This window comes from Gadus morhua, chromosome 14, assembly GCF_902167405.1.
Source record: "Gadus morhua chromosome 14, gadMor3.0, whole genome shotgun sequence".
Taxonomy (NCBI): domain Eukaryota; kingdom Metazoa; phylum Chordata; class Actinopteri; order Gadiformes; family Gadidae; genus Gadus; species Gadus morhua.
The window spans coordinates 24495622-24518700 of NC_044061.1; the positions used below are offsets into that span (position 1 = coordinate 24495622).

General features: G+C 48.2%; 1 protein-coding gene across 1 annotated transcript in view; it reads left to right on the forward strand.

Moving 5' to 3' along the window:
* chst8 (carbohydrate (N-acetylgalactosamine 4-0) sulfotransferase 8) overlaps positions 1–15131 on the forward strand; it is a 128899-nt gene extending 113768 nt beyond the window's left edge. Inside the window, exons 3-4 of the mRNA XM_030377063.1 lie at positions 8221–8258; positions 9601–15131. Of these exons, the coding sequence (XP_030232923.1) occupies positions 8221–8258; positions 9601–10764 (1202 nt within the window). The 3' untranslated portion in view covers positions 10765–15131. The remainder of the gene's footprint in view (positions 1–8220; positions 8259–9600) is intronic.
* The last annotated feature ends 7948 nt before the right edge of the window (positions 15132–23079 follow it).

Here is a 23079-nt window from a genome sequence, read left to right on the forward strand (position 1 = left end):
TCTAAATTACAGCGCTTGTTGGAAACTGGGCATTTACCTTGTCACAGCGAGGGCGCGGCAAGAGGACCTCCTGCCTTTTAGTCAGCGGGGATGGAGAAGGAGAGGGAGAACGCAGAGGGCACCCTGTCTTGTCTTTTAGTACAAATACCAGCATTTAAAGGTTAAGTGTACACCGTGAGATAAATAAAATACAGTGTGCAACAGCAAATAACTATCTCTAATAGGTGGGATCAATTGACATGATTCAGCCGTTTGAAACCATTGACGTAGACTTTCGTTTTAGCGGAATAGGAGTTGACGCAAGTATGTTGCTGTGCTAGACTTTATATCAATACTAAAAGCTACTCTCCTCTATTGTGCCCTGAGAATAGAATTGCCATTTATTTTTGTTGTTTGTTAAATGCATTGCAAAACGCACGTTCCGAATGTCCGATAAATAAAAAGATCCCGGCCACATCTGTTCCCTGTGGACTAGTCTGGATTTACAACGTGGACCGCAATCAATGCTGCAGCATCGGAGCAACTGATCTATGGATGTGCATGAGCACTTACACACACACGCGCAAGCACACACGCACAGGCAAACACCCAACCAAAGACGCACGCACACACAGGCACATACACACACACACGCGTGCGCACATGCGCACACACGCACGCGTACACACACGCACAGCTGCTCACACCCAGGCAAACACACACACACACGCAAACACATGAGCGCACACACACACACATGCACACACACACACACATACACTCACCTCTTTGTAATTCCCTCTGCAGTCCGCCTTGGCTGCCGTGTTCCGCTCACATGTCTGGACTCATCAGCCGCTGCTGTAATCACAGATGCAATAACAAGAAAACACTGGGAATCTGAGAGGGGGGGGGGGGGGGGGGGGGGCTGGAAACAACACAAAGCTGTACTCAGCGGCGAGGCAGGCGAGCTTCAGCAGCCTCCTCTCCCAGCCCCAGATAGGGGTGAACAGGGGAGCAGGGCCGCTCGCGAAGACGCAGCGTAGCTTAGCAGTTCTAAGGAGCGTGCCTCCTCCACAGACCCCCCCCTCCCCCGACGACCCCCCCCCACCCTCACACACTTTACACCCAGAGGTCCGGAGAAACCCAGTTTCTCCGCGGCTTTGATCATGTCAAGAGGAAAAGCCTTCTTTAGCTGGGTTTCTTTTCTAACTGTGAAAGAAGGTCATTAAGCAAGCAACGTCCCGCGAGGCAAACCACGTTAACAAAATGTTTAATACGCCTCATGGAAAAACTCCCTAATAGCGTCATTAGCTCTTCCATTCTTGAATCTAACTAGTTAGGCTTGATTGCATTAATGGTTACATTTTGGTTTCACTTTCGTTTGTCAAGTCAAGTCAATTATATTTGTATAGCCCTTCATAACAGTTGCGGTCTCAAAGGGGTTCTCAGCCCGTATATTCGCGACGGTCCCTAAACGCAGAGCAGAGTTGTACTCTGTGAAGCAGGCGTGTGTACCACTGCCGGCCTGCAGGCTCCTCAGCGACGCTGTCTCTCCCTTCGCCTCCGCTCCTCTTCCTTGCTGTCAGGTGCTGGTGGTTCCCCCCTCGTCTCAAACCTCAGCTCTGGACATTTCTAGAACACCGCCACGTTCTGCTCTCTTTGTTTACGAAAGAATAAACAATCTGACACATCGGGTCACGGGGAGATCCACAGAAGCGTATGAATGGGAGCCTAAGGGCCAATCCCATTTCTACCCCTTACCCCTTCCCCTTCCCCTTCCCCCTTGTTTTGAAGGGGGAAGGGGAAGGGGTAAGGGGTAGAAATGGGATTGGGCCTAAGCCTGGCCGTGTGTCTGAGCCGGAGAGCTGTCATCTACTGAAGGAGAGTGTCCCTCACAGGCTACCAGAGACGGATAGCGGTGACAGTTGTCCAGGTCAAGAGCACCGCGACGCGTAGCAGACACGGGCCAATTAAAGCCCCCCCGTGCGCAGCAATCCTGTCGAGATAACTCGCTTAACCCCCCCTGATCGCTTCCCTCGGCTCATGGGGCAGGATGGTGTACATATCCACGCATCGCACACGCACCGCACACGCAGACACACGCACGCACATACACATCCGCACGCTCACGCACACGCACACACACGCACACACACACACACACCCGCATTACCGCAAACACTCATGCACACGCACACACACTTGCATGCACAGATGTATGCACACGCAAACATCTACACACCCACTCACACCCACACATATACACACACAAACACACACACACACACACATATACACACATGCACACAAACACAATCTATCTGCCGACGCCCTCCCTCTTCCTCACATGATTCCCACCCCAGCCTCGTCATATCGCACCACACCCACCACCGCCATATCGCTTTCACCTCCCCCTCACACACTTCCTTCCCCCCCTGTTTCCATGGAGATGAGCAAACGTGTGTGTGTGTGTTTGTGTGTGTGTGTGTGTGTGTGTGTGTGTGTGTGTGTGTGTGTGTGTGTGTGTGTGTGTGTGTGTGTGTGTGTGTGTGTGTGTGTGTGTGCGTTGCGACCTTGAAGCCAACCCCTGTAGAATGATGGGGAAGAATACATCATCGGCCAATTAGATTGTCATTAAGGCGGTGTCTGACGTCTCTATCTCCATCCCCTTAAAGCTGTGTATCATACCCCTCCTTCCCGCTGCGCTAGGCGGCTAACCCGCAAAGCCTGCTAGCTTGATCGTCACGCGGAGAGAGCTAGCCTGAGTTATTCCAATTTAGAGGGCAAGGAAGCACGCGAGCCGGCAGGTGATTATCGCACACCCTCGGTAAAAATCCCTCATTCCCGGCTCCTTCCTCGCATCGCTGCTCAATTAACTCCTGCTCGTCGAGGATAGGATTCCTTCCTTAACGCCCCTATACCTCTATCCCCGTCTTTAAAGGGAAACACAAAATAATGAGAACCTGGAGATCTTTGAAAAACAAAGAGGAGCCAGCCGGGGGAACAGTTCATTAGTCGGCGTGTGGGAGGCGCGGCGGCGGCGAGGAGGCTGGTCCGGGCTGCGACGGAGCGGGGGAGCGGTGATGTCATTCGCCCTGGCCTCTCAAGAGCCGTGGAAGTGCATGGGTTATTGAAGTCGCTCGGCGGACACATCATGGTTTAATATGGGAGGGGGGGTGCGGGGGAGAAATTGTCATCCTGTTTCCCTGGAGTTTCAACCAATCAGGCCAGCCGTGACAACGCATGAGCGCCTCCGATCTACGACCTCGGAGCTGGAGGGTGGAGTGCCGAAGGGGGCAAAGGTCAAAGGACGTCACCGCGTGAATGGGATGTAGTTTATGTGTGCCCTTCCAGGGGCCATGTGGGCGGGGGGGGGGCTCCCTTCATAAGCCCAGAGGTCTTGCTGGTGCTGAGGTTTCGATGGCCTCAGAATATGAATGAATACGGGGCCGAGTTTGTATGAGTAATACTGATATGAATAAGAAAGTTAAATGGACTGCATTTATAGAGGGCTTTGCTAGCCAGTGGCCACTCAAAGCGCTTTACAATATTGCCTTAGCATTCACCCATAAATGCACACATTCACGCACCGACGGCGGGGTCAACCATGCAAGGCAACAGCCAGGTCGTCGGGAGCAGGTAGGGTGAGGTGTCTTGCTCAGGGACACCTGGACGCTCAGCTAGGAGGAGCTGGGGATGGAACTATCAACCTTCTGGTTAAAAGTGAACCCGCTCTACCTCATGAGGTACACGCCCCGTCGATAAGCATTGACTTATTGGTCCTAACTGTCATAGAGCACCTGTAGTCCAGGGCTTGGCTTTGGTTACGATGTCCTCATCCTCTTAACTACCTAAAATATACTCGGCATGACAAAATGTCGCCAAATTAGAGACATATGTTTTGAGAATAAAATTATAAAGAAATGCAATAATACATGATTAATAATAGATCTCTCTCTCCCCTGTATTGCAGCATGATTTAGACCTTGGTATATACATTGTACATAACCTTTGGTATAGTTCACAAACAAAAAGAGCAAAATCAACTTAACTGTTTGCTCAGTAGAAGTTAACGGAACTTTAACAGAAAGACAACTAACTTTAAACATAGGAAGAAGACAAGAAGCCAGTGAGTCAAGATCTAACAACAAACAACCTTCAACATCAAACCACGAGCAAACAAAAAAAGTGCAGTCCAAGGTGAATGAGTCCATTAGCGTCTGGTTCGGGAGAACACACCCTGCTAAAAACAATTGAGTTCTGGGCTGCATCTGTAGATATTCCCCCAAGATCCCTGTGCTGTCCTTGTTGGTTTCCCCTTTGCCAGCTTGCGTGTCTGGAGTCAGAACTCAGGCCTCAGCATTCCCCTCACTCCCCTCCCTGACTTCTGGTTGTCTACAGCCCTAACTCCGCCAGGATTGTTGCCATCTACTGCTGAGCACGACGGCTTTGTATTCTCTCCCGCCACGGAAACTGAGAAAACATCCCCGGACCTGAGCTTAACGGGGGGCGACAGTGTCTAAGGAGCTAGAGCGGGTTGACTTGTAACCGGAAGGTTGCTAGATTGATACCCGGCTCCTCCTAGCATAGTGTCGAGGTGTCCCTGAGCAAGACAGCTCACCCTACCTGCTCCTGATAAGCTGGCTGTTGCCTTGGTGACTGACACCGCCGTCTGTGTGTGAATGTGTGCATAATTGGGTGAATGTTTGGCAGTATTGTAAAGCGCTATGATTGACCACTGGTTAGAAAAGCGCTCTATAAATGCACTCCATTTACCATTTACATTACACCTGATAGCATACCGTACGCGGCTACAGGGCATCGCAGGGTTAGGGAGAGAGTGAGGCAGGGAAGGAGAAGGTGTAAAGTGCAGCCCCGGATGAAGGTTTGAGTCCCATGACTTGTACGAGATCCTCCAAGTCCAATGTGGGGCTTAGGAGCCGGGGGGGGGTAGCTGAATTTGAGGACATCTGAGACTTCGGTTTGCATTTGTTTGAACCTAGTTTGGTTTTCTAGTGGCACACTTTGGAGTACGGCTCAGATGTCGGATCTGAAACCGGTTGAAACGCCGTCGGAGAGTGTTAACACCGTACCCAGATTCTGGATCGTTGTGTTGCAAGTTGACGCAGGTTTCTAGTCCCTGCCGGTCAGACTAGCAGCGGATCAGAGTAGCTCAGTGTGATGCAAAAAGCACCGAAAGAGGATGTTGGAGGAACCACGGTTGGGGGCGCATTCGATGGATCTCGCCCAGCCCTGCGTGTGAGCAGGCGTTGAGACGACATGACTCGTCTCGCTGCCAGCACCCCACTGAGCCGTAACCGGGAACAGGACATCCATTTAACAAGTTCCCCCGAAAGAACAAAGATGGCCACAATCCTGCAGTTAACAAGCTCATTATTTCAAGCGCTTCTCATCGCTCGACGGCCGTCCTTGGCGACCGAGGAGACGGGGGGGGGGGGGGGGGGGGGGGGGGGGGGGGGGGGGGGGGGGGGGGGGGGGGGGGGGGAGCGGTGTTTGATGTGCGTCTGTGTGTCTGTGTGTTTGTGTGTCTGTGCGTCTGTGTGTCTGTGAGCTGGACCGGCTTCTGAGGCAAGAGAGAATGCGGTAATGCATGCATTAATGATGTTGCCCGCACTGTAATGGCTCTCCTTGTGCATTGATGCTGAAGTGTTGTGCAGGCCTTGTCACCAGTGAAGTGGTCCAATTAGATCAAGGCGCTTGATCTGAGGTAACGCCCAGGGTGATGATCCACTATCTGCTAATTGTTCTCCAGAGTGTCCGATGTTTTTTGGGCCAAAAAGATTGCTTCCATTTTGCTACTATTTTATTCTGTGTTTTGGGTGCTGATGTTTAAACAGAGCTGCACACTTAGAAACTCAAAGTGCGTGTAGAATCGAAGGGAGTATTTTCCATTTTTGACTTCACGCACATACCTTACATAAAAAGCTATAGTTTCTGCGTACGGTATTGATGTTGACAATTGCACCAAATATATCATAGAGCAGATGGATGTAAGCCTTTACAATTTATCCTTTTTTAAAACTGCCGTAATGCAAATCAATACAACAGTTATTTTAAGTGGAATTGGCTGAGTGTGAAATTGCAATGAAATAATGATAATTATTGGCCTCAAGCCAAACAACCTTGCAGAGAGATAAATGGTGTTTACTGAGTTTGCAATGTTACGTAACTTGTTTCAGTTATGCATTCCGCAGCACAATTTATTCAAACAGAATCATTTAAAAAATAGTGCCTTCTCGTGACCAGAATGCTCATCCCAAATCCTGAACCCTCTTTGACATTTTATGTCATTAACAACAAATCATTCCTGAACCAACCCACAAAGCAAAGAGTCGAGCATTAATAAAAAGACCACAGCCGAGAGATAAAATCGCCCGTTAGGAAGCAGCGTGATGTGATGCTGACAGACAGAGAAACACAGGCGTGACATTCCTCCCCCTCCTCCCCCCCTCTCCTCCTCCTCCTCCTCCCTCCTCCTGCTCTCCCCCTCCTCCTCCTCCTCCCCTCCTCCCTTTCCTCCTCCCCTCCTCCCTCCCCTCCTCCCCCACTCCGCCACCTCCTCACCCCATCCTCCCCCTCCCTCTTCCCCCCCCCGCCTCCTCTCCCCTCCCTCCTCCCCCTCTCCCCCCCCCCCCCCCCCCCCCCCCCCCCCCCTCCTCCCCCCTCTCCCCCTCCAGCAACAGGCTAACACAAACACCTGCTAGCAGGAACCAATTAGACCTTTGGAGTTTTCAATTACCGCCCTAATGGGGTTTTCAGGATCAATGGCTGACCGTGTGTCTTGAGGAGGAAACCGTGCTCCGATGGGCTGGTCTCCAAATACCAGCGCCGCCACTATTGTTGGGCCTGGGCTTACCAAAGCGCCGTCCACGTGTGATGCCATGAATATTCATGCATTTTCCATTCCACCACAATGCAAGATGACATCGGAAAGCGAGCACCGCACACCCGCTCTCGCGCGGGTCAGGAGGTCAAACAGCACTTGGGCACTGGGACAAGATTAGAAAATGTCATCGCGTGTCTGCCGACCATCTGCCTCCCGCCATCCTCAGGAACAATTTGCACAAGTAGAAAAACCAACGGAGAAGGCTGGCTCTCTCCCAGCGCGGGGCAGGCTGTAGCCTGAGCAAAGTACACACACACGCATGCACAATTGCAAACGCACGCACACATGCATGAACACACACACACACACACACACATGCGCACATACTGACACGCACATGCACTCATGCACATGTGTGCACACATACACACGCACATGCACATACACACACACACACACACACACACACACACACATGTGCACACACATACACACGCACATGCACATACACACATACACACACACATGTGCACACTCATGGACACACACACAAACACACACCCTTCCTCAGGTACAGATCTTGTCCATCCTCAGCCTGGAAGGGACGGGGCCCTCAGACCGGTGGGCCCCGTCCCCTCCCTTCATCAGCACCGGGGCTGTGCAGCTTAGGGCCGGGGGGCTGGGGCTGGGATGGGTGTAGGGCCCCAGGGAGTCCTTCATCCTGCCTGAGACAGCCCAGCCAACACTGCCTGGCCCCGGGGTCCCACATGCAGCCGAGCACCTGCCGCGGGCGCCGCGTTCCTTCCTCTGTAGTCCGCCTCTGGTTATCTGTGGATCGCTCGCAGTCTTTCATCATTTGTGTTAGTGGGTCGCTTTTGCTTTTTCGATTTATTTTTTTACTAATTTGGTCCAAACTAAACTTCTAAACCGCTTTTCGTTCACTTGACCCTCTTTGTGTTTGTGGTATTGGGAGTGTCAGTCACCGGCCGTTCAGCCATTCACATGGCAGCTCATTCCACAGACAAACACACACACACAAGCGCACACACACACACGCACATGCACACAAGCAGCCACCACCTGTTTCCCCCCCACGCACGGTCAATAAACAGACGACAGGGCTGACATGCTACGTGACAGTTATTTAACTATTTCTCTCTCTCTCCCCCTCTCTTTCTTTACCTCTCTCTCTCTCCCCCTCTCTCTCTCTCTCTCTCTCTCTCTCTCTCTCTCTCTCTCTCTCTCTCTCCCTCTCCCTCTCCCTCTCTCCCTCTCCCTCTCCCTCTCCCTCTCTCTCTCTCTCTCCCTCTCCCTCTCCCTCTCCCTCTCCCTCTCTCTCTCTCTCTCTCTCTCTCCCTCTCCCTCTCCCTCTCTCTCTCTCTCTCTCTCTCTAGGGGTGAAGCTGGGAGCGACTCAGCGCCAATCCAGAGAGGTACGTGTCGACTCCACCTGGCGAACACAGCCAATCACAAGCCACCACCTCAACACAGGTTGAGGTTGTGGGGGGGGGGGTCTTATTCATCGGAAACTAGGTGTTTGATAGGATCTTTTCATGGGGGGGTTGGACCTCTGTCAGCAGACAGACCCCTGCTCTCTAGTATATAAGACAGATCCCAGGACACCTACAGTGAATCAGTCCACGGTTAGCATAGAATATACTGCTAACGAGGCTAGCGTCGGTTAACAACGGCTAAAGTCAGCTAATATCGGCTAATATCGGCTAATATCCGCTAATGTTGGCTAATTTCGGCTGTTGTCGTCTAACATCGACCACGCCGGGGGACAGTTAGGTACACGTTACGCACCCTGCGTTCACCTCTATGGAGGTCTCTCCTCGCTGGTCTCCCGCACTGCCTGGGAACAAACAAGGCCTGTGCTGAAGGTAAGGCTGCGGTCAGTTGAGCGCCCGAGGCTGTGTGGCTTTAGCCTTCACTCGCTCCCCACGCGTGTAATGGGGGAGGAACAGCAAAGGGGAGGCAACGCTGTCTCCCTTCCGGACAATTTGCTAAAGGTGAGGGAGTCGGCAGTTTAAGGCGGCGAGGGGATTAGCTGAGATTCATGGTGATCTTGGAACCTTGTCTGTTGTAAAATGTTAATTTGACAATCAGTCCATTGGCTTTATGAGGGCTTTATAGCGTTTAATTGAAATTAAAAATAAAAAAAGCCTGGGTGGTAGGATGGCCGTGGGTATCAGCTGATGCCAACCAAGCAGGAGATGATTCTAATTCATATTTCCATTAGGTGTTTATAGGACGTTTTTATGACATTACAGCCCACTTTATTGCTAGGTCACGAGAGTCATTGGGGAGTGCTTGACATTTGGATCCGTCTTCAAATGAATTAGCAGCGATGGAACAGCACCACCACGTGGCGCGTTTTGGTATTAAAGCTAAAGAGGGAAAAGTCGAAGTAGACACCAATATGCATTAATTTAGAAAGAACACATCCACATGCATGCGACACACTGATAAAAAACATTTTAAAAGACTAAACTCTTATTCCCATAAACACTTTGAAGAACAAATATGCAGTAATTGAAAAAACATTCCGATATTCATTATCGGAATGTTCAATACTTTATATTTTTATACTTTTTATTATATCCTTTTGTCTGTATTATTATTTTATAATAATGTTTAAACAATTATTTTATTAACAACTAAAAACGCCCTGTGCGTCTGAGAGTCTGTCTGTCTCCTTTAGCTATCCCTCCTAGCTCTGTCTCTAACTCGCTCTCTGTCTCTAACTCTGCCTCTGTCTCTTATGCTCTTCAGACTCTCTGCACCCAGGACGGAGAGAGCACCAAGCCTGGGGGCACGGAGCAGCACCGCCCCCCCTCCGCCGTGGACCTGCTCTCCAGCCCCATCCCCCCCATGCAGTTCCCCGACTTTGAGAGGAGCCGACACTCGGCCGTCCCCAGCTTCCAGGAGCAGGACGCCAGCGCCGTGCACGTCAACCGGAGGCACCGCAAGCTGCTGAAGACCAGCCCGGCGATGCAGCACTCCAACAACCTGTCCACCTCCTCCTCCACTTCCTCCTCCTCTTCCTCCTCCTCTTCCTCCTCCTCCTCCTCCCTCTCCTCCTCTCTGACCCCGGAGCTCCTCGTCCGCTCCTCCCGCATCCAGCACGCCCGTCAGAAGCTGATGAAGGAGATCTGCGCCAAGTACAAGAGCAGCATCTCTCGGACGGTCACGCCCAACGACGTGTCGCACATCTACGTGGAGAACAAGTACAAGCTGCTGTACTGCGAGGTGCCCAAGGCGGGCTGCTCCAACTGGAAGAGGATCCTGATCGTGCTGGCGGGCAAGGCGGCGGACACGCAGAGCCTGAAGCACGACGCCGTTCACTACGGCAACCACCTGAACACGCTGGTCAGCTACAGCCGGCCGGACATCCTGCAGCGGCTCAAGAGCTACACCAAGGTGGCCTTCGTCCGCGAGCCGCTGGAGAGGCTGGTGTCCGCCTACCGGGACAAGCTGGAGAGCCCCAACACCTACTACCACTCGCTGTTCGGGAAGCCCATCATCGCCAAGTACCGCGCCAACGCCTCCAAGGAGGCCCTGAGCACGGGCGACGGCGTCACCTTCCCCGAGTTCGTCCAGTACCTGCTGGATGTCCACCGGCCGGTCGGCATGGACATCCACTGGGAGCCGGCCAACCAGCTCTGCAACCCCTGCCTGCTGGACTACGACTTCATTGGGAAGTTTGAGAACATGGAGGAGGAGTCCAACTTCCTGCTGCGGCAGACGGGGGCCCCCAGCAACCTGACCATGCCCACGCTGAAGGACAGGAACCCGGGGGCCCAGAGGACCACCAGGGAACTCACGCTCAAGTACTTCTCCCAGGTGAGCGCGTGGGAGAGGCAGCGACTCTATGATTTCTACTACATGGACTACTTGATGTTCAACTACTCCAAGCCCTTCAGCGATTTGTACTGAGGTTCCTCCCCCTCCTCCTCCTCCTCCTCCGCGGCGGCGAAAGACTTTTCCTCCTCCGGTCAAAGTTACATTCCACTGCATTGTGTTACCATTGTACCCCGAAAACCGATACATCAGCAGAACGCCGACGTCCTACTCGACCCCCGCACGCAAACCAAAACAAACTCAGCGCATTAAGGCTCGTCTAAATCAAGCAAGAGTAAACGCTGCCTCTAGTGTTCACCTAGTATTCATCTTTCATCTTGTATCACGACCAGAGATTATTACGGGATGCCGTATCCGGTTTACATATCATCGGAAACATTGCGATTAAAAAAGCTGTTTGTGAATTGGCTGCAGTCTGAGAACGACGAACCTTCTGAAGGTTTCTGTGTTTCTGCTTCAAGCTTTCCTGCTGCTGCTGCTGCTGCTCTGTGAGGCGTCGTTACACCAGACCCGTCGTTTAATCACATGGAAAGCCACCGATTATGTGACCTTCGCCTGTCAGTTATTTTTTTAAGCCTGAGGTTAAGCCCTCTTTTGACTTGTATTTGTGTTTCATAAACAGGGATACAAACGGAGTGATTGCCAGTAAGTAAATATCATCTCACTGTGCAAGAAAAATTATTCTGCGGCCGTGTTCTAGTGATTCACTCACTAAATCGGGTTTGAGAGGAAGGCCGCTGTTTCTGAATGAAAGCTGTTAAAATGGAGGTCATGTCAAAACGGTTGAAAGAATGATGACAAACAATCTGAGGCACAAATATGTAGTCGTTAGACAATTGTCTTCAATCACCTTCAACCGGTATTATCATTTCAGACAGAAGAACCCACTATGATTTATAAAAACCTAAAGAGAAAATAAATCAATATCACAATACCCTGAGCAAGGCTAGCTCCATCACCCAAGCGTACAATTTACTGTAGCAAGAATAAAAAGTGATTTGGCTTGCAATTTATAAGGCCACCTCGACTACTTCAGAGAGTTGCCGTTTACAAGGTATACCTATTGCAACTTATTCTGACATCCCTCTGAACCTTTAAGTTGACCATCGGGCCTGAACTCACCGTGACGTGTGCTTATGAACAGCAGAATATTCCCCTTCCAGACAAGCACTGTAAGGGTGTACCCCTCTGGCGTGATGTATTGCTCACTGCTCTCGTTCAAGAGTACCCCATAACCCAAGGCACACATTTCCCTGGTAACAGCCATCGTAACCTCCACCTCACCTTGTGTATTCACGCAACAAATAATACTCTGCAGCATTTCAGAGCCCTTTTCTGGCTCCTCTCTCTTCCTCTTCCTCATCTTCTTCTCCTTCTTCTTCTAATGTTTAAAGATGTACAATGGGCATTCAGATGACTATATCTATTTTTATATGTATTTCTACATTGGGATTCTATATTCTGTGCTTCTTTGTGAAACCTCATTTTCCATCGGTCCTGTCACTAACTATTTACCACAGCCTCCAGGGTTTGATTCCCAAACAGCGTCTACGGGTGGGAAAAACTTAAAGCTACAATTTCAAACGATCGCTGGTGAAAAATGATTGTGAGTGGACACAAATAAAGACATCGGGCCCTAGAGATTTGAATCTGATTGTTGTTTATAAAATGCATATTTCCTGGTGTTTAGGAATCAAACCTGTGTGTTTAGTGTCCTGTGTGGTGAGTGTTCTCGAAGGACAATAGCCCCTGTACAGCTGAGCTGCACCTGGCCAGGTAACCTACACTGGTCGCTGACTTGTTCCCATGGCAACCTAGTGTTGACAACACAGCACTGGTACACAAGGGTATAATACTCACACTGTTACTGTGATGCACTTCGCACACAATAGAGCGCACAAACACACACTTACACGGACACACACACATGTACACACACATATACACACACACACACACAAAACACACAAACACCACACATACACACCACATATAAAAACAATAACGCACACCATACACAAACACACACACACGTAAAATCATATAGTAAGAGCCTAGTACGCCACTCATCCTGTGTATGTGTGTACGTGTGTCTGTGTGTGTGTGTGTGTGTGTCTGTGTGTGTATGTGTGTGTGTGTGTGTGTGTGTGTGTGTGTGTGTGTGTGTGTGTGTGTGTGTGTGTGTGGGAGGCACCAAAGCACCTATTGCATTAAGGGCAAAGTGTGTGTGTGTGTGTGGGAGGCACCAAAGCACCTATTGCATTAAGGGCAAAGTGATGAGGTGATGATGTGAGAGGTAGTGTTTGGAAGTGTGTGGCCGTATATCTGTATGTAGCCTGCTGCTATGCCGTTTATTATAACACACTCACCTACTTTCTATTGGAGCTACCACATTCAACACGCTTTCTACGTTGTACTGAACACTACCCATACCAGTGTCACATATATTTGTACAGGTTTGGTGCTTTGGTCTTAGACCAGAAGTCACTTGTGTTTTCATCAATGTTACAAAGCCAAGACCGAATTAAAACAAAGCATTAACTATAGTGAATTATAATTATCATAGTGACTATCTATATTTTGGGTTAGGGTTATTGTTGTAATTATAATTATACATTTTATTTTAATGAACATATTACCAGGGCCGTTCCTGACGTTGTGGGGGCCCTGAGCCACGTCTCACTTGGGGGGCCTCTGATCCCGCCCACATGAACCTATCAAGCCTCTTTCTCAATTCTCCTTGATTCAGAAATATATATATATATATAGAAACATAAAGATATCATATTAAGCTAAAGAAAACTGTTATGATCTGATGATCTAAGGATCAAAATCACTAAACAAATGTAAAAACAAAATGGTCACAAATGTAACTATTCATTGATATATTTTTTAAACTGGGGCCCCTCAATTAGCTGGAAACAACCCTTTTAATATATTTTATTACTATTATTTTGATCCTTTTTTAAGCATACAGTATTTGCGAGGCAGTGTTTCCTGTATCAAATGAATAACGGGATAGGTTAATATTTGAAGGGGGAAAACGCTTACTTGTTACTGACTGTGTTTAGAGAAACTAAGAAATGTTTGGGTTCTTGTTTTTTGTATGTTAAAGTACATTTTAAATATATATGAGGCACAAATTGATATTTGATGGAGGCTAGTTATCTTTAAGTGCTACTAGTTAGTCAAATTCAGCTCAGCTCAAATTTAATATATCATGATTATTCCAATTATATCTGTTACAAAATATTTTGTACGACTGCAAAGAATTGAGACAAGACAAGGGAACAGATCGGTCGCAAAAATCAATATAAGAGATCGCTAAACCTGCACCATTTTTGATTTTTGATCACATATGGAGTTACAGTATTAGTAACTGGTTCACTGCAGCCTCACTTCTGTTTGAAAGCATTTGATGATACAATGTTTTTAAAGACCACTTGTCCACCCTCAGCTAAATAACCATTTTCTCTCTTAATCTGTTTATATCCAAAACTAAATGTTTCAAGATTTAAAGTTTAGCAGTGGACAATGCTAGATTATGTCTAGAGATTGAGGAACATAAAGCACCATCAATATTTGAAGGAGTGTGTTGACTTTGATAATATGACTATTATAAATGTTATTATTATTATACATCATTTCAAATACTCTGAATCAAACGTGATGGTTGCAGTGAAGTGATACGGTGCCGATTGAAATGTATTCTCCCAATTTTTCTCAACACATTTGGAAAAGTCCATCCGTGACTTATTGTAACACAATGGACTGAACACTAAGAGTACGAATCAGTGTACGAAACAAGCTAGCACAAGGCTACAATTATTGCTCAGCTCTTATGATAAAGAAACATTTGTTATTCTACTCCGTGGACTCATATAACTTGAGCTCAAATTGTCAACATGTACTGGTCTCAGTGACATGATAGGAATCGCTATGCGGTAAAATCGATATAAATGCTGATCTTTTTTCCACCTAAAAGTGACTGATGATTTAAATGGTATGTGACAATTGTATGAAATCATGTGACTGTAGTGTGTTGGCTTTTGCGGTTCCCAAACCTATTTCTCGTACAGGTGGTGATCCATATAATCTAAGTAGATGTAGCCAAACTTCTGCCAAAAATATATAGCATAATTATGAGTGTTATCTATAAGCTAAGCTCTACCAGTCCCCAATACCCATGCTCATCAAAGTTTATTTTTTATGTTCTATTGGGACTACGGACAAAACAAGAGATATATCAAAAAATATTTGCAGTAACGAATGTATAACTGTTTTATCGTTGGTGTATGAAATGTATAAAAGAAAAACGATCTGAAACACTTTGCCTTATTTTACACTGCCAATCAAAGGGTGTATTTCAGGAAGACTTTCTTCAGGTGGTTGTTTTCTTTCTCATGAGTGTCTACTAATAAAAATGTCTTTAGCATTCAGTCCATAGTCTCCGTTCATTATCAGAGCGTACGCCAAGAGAGGCGCCGAGACATGCTTCTGGAATTGTTCATTAAAGAGATTAATTGTGTTGCCAGAATTTGCATCTGCATTCCAATTTGGTGTGTTGTTGTTTCATAACCAGAGCTGTGGGAACCTGGGTGTGATGGGATCTGAACTCATTTTGATTTGAATTCACTGCATTTTACGATTTGGAAAGATCACAAAAGGGTCATATAAGATAAGAGATAAAAAATAACAAGATAAGATGAAATAACACAGAAAATAAGCAAGGAAAGTACAACAGAAGGATACAGGGACACTTTGTTCATTAAAACAGGTAATGTATTGAAGTACATTGGTAAAGAGTAAAGTAGTAAAGGCCTCTATCACATCCCTCCACCTTAGTTTAGTTGTGGTCTAGTAAGAAACCTGAAAGAGATAATTTTGCAATCTTAAATGAATGAATTTCTCATCTATCAAAAATACGAGGATTACAAGACATATACGTTTTCAGAAGCCAGCCGAATCAACCCAATTTATGAATTTTATTGATGAGTTATTTTCCAAGTCAATAACAAAATTGTTCCAAAACAAAGCAAATATTAAATGAAAGAAAGCATGAGTCTGGCACATTCCCCTCTTACCTCAGATCAAATGAAACATCACAGGCGTGCACATAAATAGACTCGTGTTCGTGTCATGGTCGCATGTAATTCAATCATCCGAGATGTGTGTGCTTCCACCGGTGTGTTTCAAACCCATCGCTGCTCTAATGGAGTGTCCTGTGGCTTCACAACCTTGGTTAAGACTAAAGGTGGCATCCACAACAAATGTGTTGTGTTTAACGGGAGGTCGGAGCTGTGCAGGAAACAGAAGCCGTCCATTTAGCGCATTATAAAAGCCACACTCTGAAGGGAACGGGTAGTGGGCGCAGACGGTGAGCCAGCAGCGATTAAACAGCCAGGTAACCAAGGAGCTTTCAGATCAACGACCTTGTCCATCTGGGGAGAATCATTAGTCTAGTGCAGGAGTCGGCAACCCTAGGCACGCGTGCCAACACTGGCACGGGGCAGCATAATCATTGGCACACTTGAAAAAAAAGAATATATGTATATATTTTTTTATCATTATTAAAATTCACAGCACAATGCGGCAGCATAATCATTACTACCGATTTTTTTTCTGTACTTTATTCTGTTTTGGGCATTTCCTCCCAGTAGAAAATATGTTTAAATTAGTTACAGATAGCAGTGTTCTGAAATGGGATCAATTAATAGTTTTTAAACCTATGTTGTGAGTAATAGAGAAGAATTGTGGGTTGAGGGTGCAGGCAGGCAGGTAGGACCCAGACGCAGACGGTTTAGGGAGAACAGCACTTTATTTATGCCTAAAGGCTAAGGCAAGGAACCAGGGAACTCAGGTGACAACAGGGAACAGGGAACACGCAGGACGAACAACCACAATGATAGCACAAGGAACAAAGGAAAGACAAGGGCTTAAGTAACAAACACAACGAGGAACAGCTGAGAAACATTAGGGGAGGGAACAGTAATCAACACAGGAGGGAAACGCAGGGAAACACGTCAGACCATGACAGTAAATCCCACACTATATTGTAGTATATTATAGTATACTAATAGTATACTACACTGTGTAGTAACTTACTATAGTATTTACCATAGTACACTACAATGTCTGGAAAATTACTATAGTAAATCCCACACTATATTGTAGTATATTATAGTATACTATAGTAATATATAGTAGGCTTATACTGTAGTAAATGCTGTAGTAAACTATAGTATTTCTTAATACAATAAAATCTCCACATAATACAAATATTTGGCGTATGTTTCACATATTCATTTTAGGACAAATTACAGAATAATGAAAATATATATATAAAAAAAAGTATATTATAGTTAACTATAGTAATCTATACTGTACTACACTTTGTATTGACTTACTATAGTATTTACCATAGTACACTACAATGTCTGGAAAATTACTATAGTAAATCCCACACTATATTGTAGTATAGTATAGTATAGTAATCTATAGTATACTACACTTTGTAGTAACTTACTATAGTATTTACCATAGTACACTACAATGTCTGGAAAATTACTATAGTAAATCCCACACTATATTGTAGTATAGTATAGTAATCTATAGTATACTACACTGTGTAGTAACTTACTATAGTATTTACCATAGTACACTACAATGTCTGTAAAATTACTATAGTAAATCCCACACTATATTGTAGTATAGTATAGTAATCTATAGTATACTACTGTGTACTAACTTACTTTAGTATTTACCATAGTACACTACAATGTCTGGAAAATTACTATAGTAAATCCCACACTATATTGTAGTATATTATAGTATACTATAGTAATATATAGTGTACTGTAGTAAATGCTGTAGTAAACTATAGTATTTTTTCCCCTGGGTATTTACTGCCACTGCCAGCTAAATGTGATGAGTAATTTGGGAACCTTGTCACGGGTGAGTCCAATCCTGATAACGTTATCCAGCAACAGCTCCCAACATGACCACACGATGGCAGCACCGCATCAGTGTTACAAGCCTGCTCGACGTGAAGCGTTGGTTTGGAAGAATTAAACCCCCCCAACAGTTGTGTCCATATGGCACACTGTATTGCCTAAATTCACACTTTATTAACCAAAGTAGGGCCACCAGCTGTCATGGCTGTGTATTGACATTAAAAAACATCCACGCTGTGCAAAGAGCCACAACTATATGCCTTCCACTGGCATTGACATACATTATGCAAGAGTTTTAATGATCTTGAATCAATAAACACTGGATCTATAATTAAGCTAGTCACGCAGGCTGGTGGGCAAAGGGAGGTTCCTAACCTTGAGGCTACACACACACACACACACACACACACACACACACACACACACACACAGGGTCGGCAGAGCTACTGGGAATGGAGACATTTAGGTGATGGAATGGTGCTCCGGTTTGTCTCTTAATGTCAGTGGGATCTCGGTTTCGGCGTAAAGTCGACATGTTGCTGATGTATATTTTATGTAAAAGCACATCCCGGACATCTGTGCTGTTTTAGGGAGGCATGCAAAAAGAAAGGAAATGTAATCTTAAAGTAAAGAGGGGGAAACAATAGCCTGTTAAATCCTAAGGATGAAGAGGCATTTAGAGTCACTGCATGCTAAACTGTATTCCTTGTTTTCGTTCCTTCTGAAAGTATAACATCACTTGTGGAAGTGTCTCATCTGCTCTGTTTTACTGTTCTAATCTCTCCACAGACTAGGGGACAACAGACAACAATCACCTCTAGCTTCACAATCATGCGACACAACAGTATCCCACTTTGTGCTTCACACACAACAATTATACCTAAAGTGTTTATTCATATATTTATGTCTTAAAAAGCATCTTTTAACGCATCTCGACTTCCTCCTAGTCGTTCTTCGGGGGTCCTGCTCTCTCAAAAAAAAACATTCCGAAACCCCAAACACTCCCCCCGTCACCCACAGACCACCTCTCACTCCAGGATGAACCCCCAAACACTCCCCCCTGTCACCCACACACCACCTCTCACTCCAGGGTGAACCCCCAAACACTCCCCCCTGTCACCCACACACCACCTCTCACTCCAGGGTGAAGCAATACTAATTCACCCGTTATCTCCCATCAGCCTCCCCTCTGTCTCCCCTCCGTCAGGCCGGGGGAGAGACGGAGGTGACTGAGGCGTCGGAGGAGGAGACACCTGTCCGACGGCCCCCCCATGGCACCGGCCCTCCCGGTGGGGCGGGCGGAAATGGAACAGGAGAGAAGTGCACAAAACAAGGCAGCGAAACTCCGGCACCCGATCCGTTATAGTGACAGGCTGCCGGCCGCCGTGCTATTAGCCGTCCGCTGGGCGGGCCCCGGGGCCCCGGGCACGGCCCGGCCCCCGCCAGGATGGATCGGCCCCCGTCTCAGGACTCAATTAACACCTGGAGGAGGAGGTGGATTGCTTTTGAGGCAGTGCCCTCCTAAGGAGCTAATCAAGGCTGGGGAGATAGGTCCTGATGTCCTGGGGGCCGCCGGGGCCCGGTGGGGGGCAGGTGCACCGGGCCCCCCCCCGCTCCCACCGCGGAGGTCGGGGAGGGAGCGGAGGTCGGAGAGGGAGGGCAGAGGGAGAGCTCTGGCCGCACTAAGGGGCGATGGAGGGCGAGTCAGTGTTAGTGTTAGTGATAGTGTAGGTGAGAGGGGGTTTGGTTGCGGTTAGTGTTAGTGCTAGTTTGAGTGGTTTGGGTTATGGTTAGGGTTAGTGTTAAAGTTAGTGTGAGGGGGTTGGGTTGGGGTTAGTGTCTGTGGTTGGTTAGTGTCAGTATTAGTTTAAAGGCTAGGGTTAGTGTTAGTGTTAGTGTTGGTCTTGTTAGTTTGAGGGGTTTGGGCTGTGGTTGGGTTGTGGTTAGTTTCAGGGTTAGCGTTATAATAAATAATAAACCCAAAAGATACGGAGAGCATTGGGAGTTCATTTCAAACTAAAACAAGATAATAGGCTATTTTAAGTACATCATTTGGAAAAAACGCTAACATTTAAAAAACACGCTTTTATAAGGATATATTCAAAACGAATCCGACAAGGTCAGTGGTTGCATAAAGATTTGACAGAGATGGAGTGTTAGAGAGACAGAGCTGTTCTCGTTATACACGATTGGGGTTGGGAGTTTGAACACAATTGCCTTTGACGAACGTTAAACAATATAACCCATTTTAAAACAGAATCGGGGTCAATGGAGAATATCCTATTTTCCCTCTGGCTCCCAGAGGTAGGGATACAAACCGAATTCAAACCTTCAATCAAGACCTTCAGAACCGATAAAGGGAGCAGTCACATGTGACCTGGGATGCCAACGCTGCAGAAAGAGCATCTTCCACTTGTATGTTAATTTAATGAAGGCCTTTAATGTCGCAGCCTTGAGGGTCGACTTTGCTGAATCTATTGTTTTATAATGTTGAACTTTTATTCCGTAGAATAATGAAGGAGAGCCTGTCGGGAGAAATGTTTAAACAGTATCTCAAAGTCATTCTTGGGTACCAATCACCATAAGATTTACATCTCGACTCACCAGATATTTTTAAGGTAAGATTACAGTAACGAGAACGGACATGAAATGCTGACTCCCTTTAAATGGAATGTTATTTCGTACCGTTTACAAGGTGTAAATGCGAATGCATCCAAATGATTGCGTCATGAGTCCAGAGATCATTGCAGTAAGTAGTCCTACACTCTTTTCCTAATGAGCTCGGGGCTAGTTTAGAAACTGATAGCGTATGATGCCAGGGAGCGACGTGACGGTCTTTGTTCCCATGAAACGAGAGCACCACCCTTCAGTGCGAGAGGGCTGGCTTTCCACCAACTAAAGTTGGTGGGATTGCATGTTGGGACCATAAAATGTCATCAGCCAGCAGCCTGCGTCCATATCGGGGTGTCTGCTGCACACAACACTGTCTTATAGCCTGGGGGGGTGGCCACACTCGCTCCCACCCCCTCCGCCCCGACACACACACGCACACACGCTCACGCATGCACGTGCACACACACACACACCACACACACACACACACACACATACACACACACATGCACACACATGCATTCACACATACAAACATGCACATAAACGCACACACAGAAACACAGAAACACACAGAAACCACTCCCATCACTTTTCTTTCTTTCTTTCTCTCCCTATCCCTCTCCCATCGCCGGTATAGACATGCAGTGACCCCTCCCTCCCTCTCCCCCTCTCTCTCCCTCTCTCCTCTCCCAGCCTGCAGTGACACCCTGCCCCCCCCCCCCCCCCCGCCCTTGGGCTCTGGTCTGCCACAGTATCGGCAGCAGCAGAGGGCTGGGTGGTGACACACACAGTGGCGGCCCTACTGAGGACAACACATCAAACCCGTGAGCCCGGGGCCTGTCAAGGGGCCCGTCCCTCTCCCTGCACACACACACTTACACAACACACACACTTACAAAGAGAGACACACACATACAAAAAGGGCACACATACATGCAAAGACACACACACACACGCACTTACAAAGAGAGGGAGAAACACACACACATACAAAGAGACAGACATGCGCTCACACCAAGACACATATAAGCACGCATAAACACACACACACACACACACAGAGCCACACACACACACACACACACACACACACACACACACACACACACACTCACACTCACACTCACACTCACACTCACACACACACACATACACACACACAGACACACACTCTCACACACACACACACACACACACACTCTCTCTCTAATCCCACTCTCCCACCATAACCAGTCTGCCTCCCCCCAAGTTGTTGGGTTAGGTTCTGAGCACCAGGAGGGGGGCCGTGTTCCAAACACGGGGGTCTGATCAGATAAGCTGTCCCATCACCCCCATGCCCCCCCGTCCGTCCGCTAGCCCACCCCGGAGAGTGACGGGCGGCCGCGATGACAGCGCTGTGATGAACGACGGCGAATATAAAAGCATAAGTCGCGGCGGGGCCCCGGGGCCGTCCGCGGCTGACGCCTCCGTGACACATGCATTCTAATGAGGCCGCTCTCCGGTGCCACCGCGGGGCCCCCGGGCGGGCGCTAGCGAGGGGGATGATATGTGATGCATAGCAGATGTGATTGGAGACATCTCGCTGCTCGCATTGTCATTGCTAACCAAATAGTGGCGGCGGCGGTGGCGGCGGCGGCGGAGGCGGCGGCGGCGGCGGTAGCGGGGCCGCGGAGCCGTTTGCCCCCCCGCTCCTCGGTTCACACACGTACAAAAGCAGCCATGTTTGAAGTCGTCGCGCCCCAGACTTCAGGGCCGGCAGGGCCGAAAACGGATTGCAGAGGATTATGAAAGAATTTCAGCGCGGGGATCACTGAGGAAGAGAGGTCTGTCACTTAGCTGTTTGGACAGCGGCGCCCGCTGCTCTGTGACGGCACGGTCTCCTTGAAGAGCGGCGGCGGGAGGAAGGGGGAGCGGGAACGTCGACGTCGATTAGAGGCAGCTTTTATTTTTTGGGGTTTTATCAAAATGGCCCAAGCATCCGCGGTCGGTTTGAACAGTTTGGAGTAGAATCAACACAGAAATGAAGTGTTGGTGAAGGGGGTGGTAGGGGTGGTGGTGGAGGTGGTGGGGGTGATGGGGGTGGAGGTGATGGTTGGTGTTGGTGGGTGGAGGTGCCGTGGTGTTGATGGTGGTGATGGTGGCATTGATAGTGGTGGTGTGGTGGTGGTGGTGGGTGGAGTTGGTAGTGGTGGGTGGAGGTGTTGGTGGTGGTGATGGTTGTGTTGAAGGTGGTGGCTAGAGGTGCTGGTTGTGATGGTGTTGGTAGTGGTGGAGGTGATGGTGGTTATAGGTGGAGGGGGTGGTGATGGTGGTGGGGTGGTGGTGGTGGCAGTGTTGGTGACGGTGGTGGTGGTGGTGGTGGTGGTGGTGGGGATGGGGATGGTGGTGGGGGTGGAGGTTTTGGTGGTACCGGTGTTGGCGGTGATGGTGTTGGTGGTGGATATGGTAGTGCCGGTGGTGGTGATGGTGTTGTAGATGGAGGTGGTGGGTGGTGGAGGTCGAGGTGGTGTTGGTCGAGGTGGAGGTGGTGGTGGAGGTGGAGGTGGTGGTGGTGGTGGTGGAGGTCGAAGTGGTGGAGGTGGAGGTGGTGGTGGTGGTGGAGGTGGAGGTGGTGGTGGTGGTGGTGGAGGTCGAAGTGGTGGAGGTGGAGGTGGTGGTGGTGGTGGAGGTGGTGGTGGAGTCGGAGGTGGTGGAGGTGGTGGCGGCGTTGCCGGTCATGGTGGTGGTAACAATTGGTAACCATTCGGTGAAAGGGCTCCATTAGCCTGAGGCTAACGGAGGCCTTCCTGCTGCACTCAATCTCTGCCACGGCGTGAAGCAG